Source organism: Syzygium oleosum, unplaced genomic scaffold, assembly GCF_021117445.2.
Source record: "Syzygium oleosum isolate NSW1041296 unplaced genomic scaffold, Sole_v2.1 Sole_v2.01, whole genome shotgun sequence".
NCBI lineage: Eukaryota > Viridiplantae > Streptophyta > Magnoliopsida > Myrtales > Myrtaceae > Syzygium > Syzygium oleosum.
The window spans coordinates 34,908,860-34,918,207 of record NW_026607485.1 but is presented as its reverse complement, the minus strand read 5'-3'; the positions used below and the strand labels follow the sequence as shown (position 1 = coordinate 34,918,207).

General features: G+C 43.0%; 1 protein-coding gene across 1 annotated transcript; it reads right to left on the bottom strand.

The window, feature by feature from the left end:
• Positions 1 to 694: 694 nt before the first annotated feature.
• On the bottom strand, positions 695 to 2,115 carry LOC115665374 (protein FANTASTIC FOUR 1-like). The gene has a single exon (XM_030587251.2). The coding sequence runs from the start codon at positions 1,849 to 1,851 to the stop codon at positions 928 to 930; it is 924 nt and encodes a 307-aa protein (XP_030443111.2). The 5' UTR covers positions 1,852 to 2,115; the 3' UTR covers positions 695 to 927.
• Positions 2,116 to 9,348: the final 7,233 nt, after the last annotated feature.

The window sequence follows — 9,348 nt, the reverse complement described above, 5'->3', positions numbered from 1 at the left end:
AGTCTCAGTGGATGATGCCCCCTTCGTGCGTGGGCCTCCGACCTGATCGTTACCAGACGTTCGTTCGTACCGTCCCTGCTCCGTTGCCCGATGGGAATTCTTCCCCACCCCTTCCCTTTTCCTACACGTGAGGCGTTTCTGTCTCAGATCAAGGACATCATCTCTCAGCTTTTGTTTACGTCCAACGTTACGGCATGGACCTTTGTCTCGGCGCAGTTTGTACGTCTGTTTTGCGAATTCGAACCGAGCGAGCGACCTCCGGTCCCCGAGCTGCGCGGGCAAACCGATCATGTCGAGCTTTGTTTTGAAGCTCACTTTCAAGTTTTCGTTTTGGTTCTGGTTTGGGAGGATGGAGGGAGGACCACTGAGGCGAATACCTCTGTAGTTATACACGTCCTGATAGTAGTAAAGTAGCTAGGTCCTCAGAGCAAATGCAGTTTTTGATGCCTCATGCACATTTAAACTCCCCCTGTCGTCCAGGAAAATGGTCGAGTTCATAAAGGACGCGGTTCAAAGGAATTCAACATGTCAAATGGAGTCGTGGTCGAAATATTAGTTGAGATCAATGTTCGCCATCTGTTTCATTGTTGCAGTCATTAAGCCTGAAGAGAAATTGCGCACGGCCCTATAAGAACCGGCAAAAACGTTCGAATTAACATATCCATAGCAGAGGCATCTCATGAAAGCGACTCGATAGCAGAACCTCTAAGGGGACATAACTAATGTTATTATTGACGACAAGGCACATCGCACCGTCGAGCCAGTAAACGAGTGCATCCCTAATCCTTAGCAAATCGCCGTAGTCGACTACAACCGCCCCGAACCTCACATTACACATAAGAAGGTCGCAACATGGAAGCGAGAGAGAGAGAGAGAGAATGAGCTTAGTTAGGATAGTGATTGGTGTCTGATAGGGAGAGAGGTCTCTTAAGTAGCCACCCAACATGGCTTGGGCTTCCAATTCATGGCTGCACCTTCCTTGCACCTCACCATGCTTGGCCTCAAGCACTTTCCGTTTCCGATTTCACCCCCGGCAAACCCGCCATTTCCCTCCATGCCCTTACCTTCCTCCTCCTCCTCCTCCTCCTCAAACTCTTCATAGTCAAAGTCTTCTCCTTCCACCGTCACATTCACTTCTTCTTCTTCTTCTTCCTCTGCCTCCTCACTCTCTGCCTCCACTTCCTCTTCTTCCTCGTCCTCGTCCTCCTCCTCTTCTTCAGCTTCGGTTTCGGGGGCATCACTCTCCTCCGAGAAGCGAACCCTGAGACGGCCGTGGCTCCTCTCCACTTGGAAGAAGTTGCAGGGGGACGACACCACCACCGCCTCCACCACCAGCCTCCCCCCCTCCCGGCGGGACCGCACCTCGACCCCCATGGAGCCGCTGACAGACGTGAGTGGGGGCGGGAACGAGCGGCTCTGGCTAGGCTTCTTCCTCGCCGGCTGAATTGCCGGGCGATGGTAGCCGTCCCTGCCTCCTCCGGGCGAGAGGAGCGGGGCATCGCCATCGCTGACGTCGCTGCCGGTCTCGCTTCCAAGCGACTCGGTGCACATCTCGAGGCTCCGGTCGCTGAGGAACGAGGAGGAGCATTTCACGAGCGGGTGGACGTAGACGGCGCCTTGCTCGCCCTCGCCCTCGCCCTTCTCATCCGCGTTGGCGAAAGCGTGCAGGAAGCTCCGGTCCGCGGCATCAGCGCCCGGCTGGGCCTCCGCCGCCGCCGCCGCCTTCATCTTGGCCGCGGCGTCGGAGTCGGCGGACGGTCTGCGCGGGGCGAGCTTGAGCCTGAGAACGCGCGGCTCGACGCGCCTTGACTCGAGGCATGATTGCAGGCCCTGGCACACGCTTGAGGACATTTGTTCTTGTTTTTTTAGAGGCTCTGTTTTCTCCTTATCCACAAAATTACTTAGTCTGGTTAACTGATGGAAAACTAGAGCGCGAGAGAAACAGGGGAGATGCAGAGCAGGCCTTGTGGTTGGAATCGGGTTGAAAAAAAAAAGGGGTTCTTTGGACTTATGTGATGGAAATTGAAGTAAGACAGCAGGGCATTCTTTAGAGAGAGAGAGAGAGAGAGAGAGAAGAGGTGGGTTGGGGAAAGTGAGGAAGGAGTGAACATGAGAGAGGAGTGAAAGGGGGTGGAGGCTGAATTTATAGGGTAAAAGACGGGGAGGGAGAAGGGCGGTTGCAATGGAGCTCCCTTTTTGTCCTGTTGCCTCTCCAGCTCTCTTACCATGGTCCATGGTGAATGGAGGAGGAGAGAGGCTGAACATTTCATGGTAGCATTCATCTATGTGTTCTAGCCTATGCTGTCGAGTAATCACGACGACCAAACAGCTCATAAAGCGAGTATCTCTCCACTAGATTTGCCACGGCTCGAACCGATCCTTGCTTGTTAATCGACCCGAAGTGAGTATCGAGGATCGCGACCTTTGCAAGTATGATTCGTTGCGGGAATCGGTAGATATGTCAAGTGAATTTAAAGAGTTCGCGCAATATGAAATTATCGTAAAGGTAAAAGGGTAACTCTAACAGTATACAGGTTTTGATCTACCACCTTAGACCGGGAGTAGTGCTACAATTGCTCAGAGCATTGTTTGGTAATTGGGTTTGTGCGGTGGTAAAGCGGGAACATGATGAAGGTGGGATCAGTTCTTTTCTTTTCTTGGAAAGAAGTGGGGTTAAGAAAATCAAAAGGAAAACAAAACCAGCCTTCGACAGAACTTGCCGCTTGTTGAAAATAACTTCGAGGATTCCACATCAATTCATCTATCAAACCCAAATAGTTACCATGAGAAAAATTCTAGCAGTGGTGAAATTGTCTGCTGTTTTATTCTTCTGAAGGTGGCAGAAAAGTTAAAACTAAGCACACCGATTAATTAATGAAGTTTGAAACTTTATAAAGTGAACCTCTTTTGCTTTTTGGTTAACTTAAGAAGTAAAAAAAAGGACATCGCGAGAATGAGCAGTGAGGTAGGAATCTCTTTGGTACGGATCTAAGGGAGTGAATTGACCCACCTCTTTTGACCGTTGTAGAATAAGGGTCCGTTTGGTAAGTTGCCAAATAGTGAAAATTTCTGTTCTTTTATTTCCAAAATCAGTTTGGGAACATAAAACTGTTTGTTAAATTTTTTGTGCCCGGGCACAAATTTGCAAAAAATTATTCCCAAAATCAGTTTTGAAACAAAATCAAGAAGCAAAAAAAAGTAGCTTCTTGATTTTGGAACAATTTTTCCATTTCTGATTCTTCTTGGTTTTCTTCTTTCTTCTTGGTTTGTTCTTCTTCTTCTTTTTGGCCTGCCGCCGGCCGCTGGCCACCGACGACCAGCCACAAACCAGGGCCGGCGAGGGCGTCGCGGCCCTCGCCACCTGGGCAAGGGCGGCTTGCGGCCGTGACGCCCTCGCCGGCCCTGGCGTGTGGCCGGTCGCTTGCGCTGTCGACTAGCCATGGCCAAGGAACGGAAGGGAAAGAAAGAAAAAAAAAAGGAAAAAAAAAAAAAGAAAGAACTATTTAAAAATTCAAAATATTATTAATAATTAATAAAAAGAAATTTTGTGTAGTTACCAAACACATTTCTTTTCTTTTTCTATTCTAAGAATAGAAATTTTGGGCAGTTACCAAACCCCTTCAAATGCTTAGAAATTGTTCCCGGGCACGGAATAAAAAGGAATCATTTTTTAGCAGAATCAGTTCCCGGGCACAGAAACGTCGCCATGAGCACCCTAAACCACCTCTCTCTTAGCCGCTCTCTTAGATGGGTGATCCATAGAAATGATCACAGGACAGGCTCGAACGAGGCTCGAAGGTTGTGCCTAACGTGTTGCCCAATCCTGCCCGCTACATAAAATTTACATAGAAGTTTGCACGCTAGGTCGGGCTAGGCCTTGGCCAAAGTTGGGCAGCCAAGGCTTTCTCATGTAAGAACGTTGCTTGAGCGTGTCCATTTACCTCTAAGGCTTCGGAGGGCCAACCCCTCGTCAACCACCTCTTGTACACAAACTTTACCCATATACTAGTTATTTATACCGTGTTTTACTTGGGGTCATGCTCCCATTTCCTATTTTTTCCTCAATATCTTAGACGAGAAAAAGGTGGATGTTATTCATATATTGATCCATGCAATGGCTAGATTAAGCATGGAGAATTGAAAACTTTGACTAAGGCTTATCATTTTCCACGTACAATCTTGGTAAGAATGCCTGTTTCGGAATTCAAGTGTTTTATGGTTATGAAAAATTGTATGTACAACTGAATCGGCAATCAGGGCAATAGGCTGATAACAATTTTAGAAAAACAAAATTTTATCTTAGGCTATAAAGTTTTTTTTTTTTTTTTTTGGTAATCGAGATGTCCGGGCCAGCTTGCGCGCACCTCGACTATTCCTCGCGGGAGATTAGCACAGCAACCCACCGCCATGGCCCCCCACTTAAATCACAAGTGCTTAGCTGGGGAATCGAACTTGGGACCAGTGCGCCTAACCACACAATCGCAAGTACGCCCTAACCAACTGAGCTACCCATAGGTGGATTCTTAGGCTATAAAGTTTGTAAGTCGATAAGGTAATAAATTTTTTATTAGCCTAATAATTTTATGCATGTAAGTGCATTCCGGGTACAATTGAATACTCTAAAATTTGGCAGCAAAGCCAAAAAGTATATTTTGTTTATTTTTAATTATAAACAAAGAACCCCTTAAGTTGATTAACATCTACTGTATCTTCATTAAAATCATTCATGTGATTAATTAATGTATCGTTTATTATACTAAACAATGAAACTTCCTGGCCAGTACCATCGGTATCATTCTTTTAGAAAAATTAACCATTTCGTCCCTTTATCAGCCAAAATAATTGTAATAAAAATGCATCACACCATAGAGGGATGATTTCTAATTATGCAGCTATAGGTTTGCATTCTTACCCAATATCGAAAGCGACATCTCAACCGCCTCATGACATCCAAGTTAGAGGGATATAAATTGAACAGGGCAATCGATATACATCTTTTCCCCATAGCCCCGAGGCCGTGCCTAACGTATATTACAAAGATAAATATCTTTGACTCGAACGAAAGATAATAGGTTAAAACCATAGAGATTATTATGTTGCCGAGAATTTGTTTCGAAGGACTCTTGGACATCCACAGCTCAATCATATATTTCATACTGCCTCGAGAACCGACATTAAATGTTTTTGTCATGTCAATGAGGGCCGATGAAGCATAAATTATAAGGAGAAACTTCCAAACCCTAATTACTATACCCATCACTGAACCCTCATCTAAATTAACTCTCTATTTTTTTTGTCAACTTATGTTGGGTCGCTATCTCATGGTCCTATGGATCGAAACATCAGATTAAATTAGCCTTCCAAATTTAGTCAAAGACAAAACATTAATTAACGTAGGGACCAGAAGAATTACTTTCTTGATCCTACACACCTGATCATAGGTCTGACCACATGCCTAGGGGTCGAAAACCGTACTTAGAGGGGGCAAGCAAAGCCAACTAGCAACGCGAATGACAATGGGGAAAAAAACTTAGATTTGGGCAACGAGTCCTATGTCGGAAAGAAGACAAGAATCTCTCTCCCCCCCTCTCTCCTTTAAACCAAACATCATGTCATACACCCTCTAAACCTTCTCGTTTCCTAGCATGAAATAAGAACTTCAGCTCAAAATCTATGTACCGTATATACTGTCTGCTGCATTGGGAGCTAATGCACTGATAATGGACTAGCTTAGCTCTTTGGCCCGACAAGACTGCCATGTGAAGGTAGCAAAAACTCCCTGACAGATTTCTAAGTATAAGAAAGTGGTTGCACCCCCATTGAGCCAATGAGCACTTTAATTTCCATCTTCGTATGTAACTAAAAATGGGTCAGGTTAATACGTCTGCTGGATTACCGATATCGTATCGAATCTCGGCCATACATCATTGACATGTGAAACTTTAAAACCGTGATCCAACATTGTTAAACTATAAAGACATGATGTCGTCGGGGAATGATAGACTGTCAATTTAAAAACATCCACAATAGAACGTTTAAAAGCACCGACCATATGCAAAGCGAGCCATAAGTGCACTCCAATGTCTAAGAATATCTCTTGCTTTTTGGATGAGCCAGTGCATGAAGTTTCGCCACATTCTTTAAATAATGATGGGTCTTATGAGGGCATAATGTAACTTAAATTCCAAAACTTGCACAGCATTCTATTAAGAGCAAAAGTTATGAGCATGCCCTCGTTCTTTAGCTTTATTGATGTCTTTTTTGAAATAGAAAATTTCTGTCACCTGATGTCTTAATAGAATGCTGTGCAAGTTTTGGAATTTAAGCTAAATTATGCCCTCATAAGACCCATCATTATTTAAAGAATGTGGCGAAACTTCATGCACTGGCTCATCCAAAAAGCAAAAGATATTCCAAAACTTGCACAGCATTCTATTAAGAGCAAAAATTATCAGCATGCCCTTGTTCTTTAGCTTTATTGATGTCTCTTTTGAAATAGAAAATTTCTGTCACCTGATGCAGAATGGCTAACTAAATGCCAAATGTGTACAGAACAGCTCATTAGTTGAAGATATTCAAAGCTTTGTTTATCTAATTTATGGATGCCAATGGTTATTAAAGAACATAAATTTCCCACTAACAATGTTGGGCACATGGAAAGTGCATTTTGTTCCCACTTCCAAGCAGCTATGCAGCTAGTTTGATATTCCCAATTTTCAAAACCAAAAAAGTTCAAGAATTGCTTGGACTACACACGTGTCAGCGTTATGAAATAATCTCAATCGAGTTTGGTCGTGAGCATGACTTGGCCACGGTACACCTGACACTATTTCACGGTCCAAATCATCAAAGATATATGTAATCCACATTGGGATTGCCCTTGCCCTTGTGGTAAAGCTGTTCTCATGCTTTTGACGAACGAACTGATGGCTGTCGTTTCGATTCTTGCCTTGGCTAACTGATATTAAAGTAGGGGGTCATGCTGATGGATTGTTTTTTATCAAAATCAACTGCATAGATCAAAGACCTAAACTTAACTAGTACCTAGAGTTTATAAGACGTTTCATGAGCCTCCAAATAACTGAATCTCTGTGCCGGTACCCCTAGCTTATAAAAAACAATCAGCATCTAACTTCTCAAACCATCTAATATCGCATTCGAATTCCGAAAGCCGAGGGGAAAGTACAAAATTATACATGAAACGAGTGGAAGTTGCAAGTTCGATCATACACTTCCTAGTGCATTTAGTTTTGCTCTCCCATTTTTGTTCTTGTCTTGATTCTACCAAAAACAGATGGTGCTTCGTTTGTTTATGTTTCCTATGCTGCCCATGGTGTATAGTGCAGGAAACAAAACACAGGTGTTTACTCTCTTTTGTCTTATTTTAAACGAGGTATAAAGAAAATATGCAGCCCCAGCAGATATATAGTTGCACCGAAGTAACTGGAGGGACCTGTCGAAGGAAGTATCATTATACAGGAGAAAAAATAATTTCTATAGATGATGTAGTGAAATTGAACTAGCCATTTTGTAGGAAATATATTGGAATTTAGTTTTACGAATTCTGATGTAGGCCTCTTTTTTTTTTTAACATGATTGGTGTTATTTAATAGAAAAATAAGAAGTTAAGATATATATGATCAACGTTATACACGTTCAAGCAAAATGGTTCTTCAAGTTTATGTATTGTTCTCTCGGAACTCAAGTTCGAGTTCGAGGTCTACTAAGCACGAGCTCAAATTATAGCTTGAGTTCCGCGCAAACTTAGAGCAGAATTTACATTCTGGTGATCAAATGGAGTCGAGTCAAGCTTTAGCGGATCATATATAGTTTAATCGAGCTCGACTTTTCAAGCTTACATAGGGTATCCAGCTTTGAACGTTCGAGTCGAACCAAGGGCGATCAGCGAACTACATCGCGTCAGCGCGACTGAGCTCGATTACGCCCATTGGTGGGAATTAAAGGGCATGCATGTAGTGTTGAAGAAAGTGAAAGGAGATTGGGTGCTTTTGGAGGGTGAAAACAGTGCAGACAGGAATATGTGCCTCTCCCTCTCAGCCCAGCCCTGGCCACCAATGGTGCTTTCACAATCCACCTTTTGCTTCTTTGCTTTTGTCATGAAAATTAGCCCAACCATTGGAAAAGGGAGACCCTTATAGACTAAGGAAAAGGGACCTTTTTCCTCTCTTGCCACCGTCTCCCCCTCTTTGGTCCAAGATAATGTGACTAAAGTTGGGTCTGATAACTCATTCCATCTTCTCCTTTTCTTTTTCTGTTCCCTTTTTTTTTTTTTACCCTTATAGTCCATCTATGAAGAAAGAAGAATATCTACAAAGGCCTGCATCGATACCTAATTGCATACAGACCCCATTTGGATTTTGTTCAAAGAACCTGCAAAATTTTGCAAGTTAGTACACTGTTGATCCCAATCTTCTATTTTGATAGAGTCCAATTACCAAGAGAAACGGACTGACAAGAGCACCTCTCACCAAAATGGCAAAGCATCATCTAACAATAATATAATATATAAATAATAACGGTATTAACAATTATAATGATACTGATGATAACAACACGAACAACAATTATTAATTATTTTTATCATTGCTGTTGTCATTAACTATGTGAAGTGGTCAAAGTGCTTGCTTGCAGTTCTCTCTCTCTTCTTTTTCCATGTTTTTTATTGTCTGTTCCCGAGTTGCAATGTTCGGGGAGAAAGGTGGTGGCATCAAATTCATGGCCTACACAGCCTACAGGACATGTCGAGAATGCAGCATTTTTTTCTGTTTAGCTTTTGACCACCATAGCTTAGCTTCAACCTTTTCCTTTCGTGTTTTTCTACTGATATGAATATGAGGGATTCATTGAGAGCTCTACGTTATTATGCAGACATGTCGTGACATCAACGGTCGCTCCCTTTTAATTGCAAAAGGTAAAGGAGGGACACAAAGAGACCAAGCACAAAGTGACCTTTATGGACGGTACATACAAATTTTTCGCAACCTCCGCTTTTCCGAATGGCGTCCGGACGTGGAGAAGAGAATCTCTCCATCGTGTCCCTTGTTTGTTTACGATAGCGATACGCTAAATGATGGGATAAACTATTATCGGTATTTGAACATGAGCGAGAGAATGTCTCTCTCGGTGACTACAAATTTCGAGAGACGGGCCGCCATGTTCTCTGTTTTTTGCATGCTGACGATTACATCTTCACGTAATTGTTTTGGTTTATAACCCAAGAAGAGGCCTAATTACAAAAAAAAAAAAACACCAATTTTAGCTTGAGTGACATGTCTAGCCCGAAATTTTTTTTGTCTCGTTAAAAATCACTAACTTTCACTTAAATTC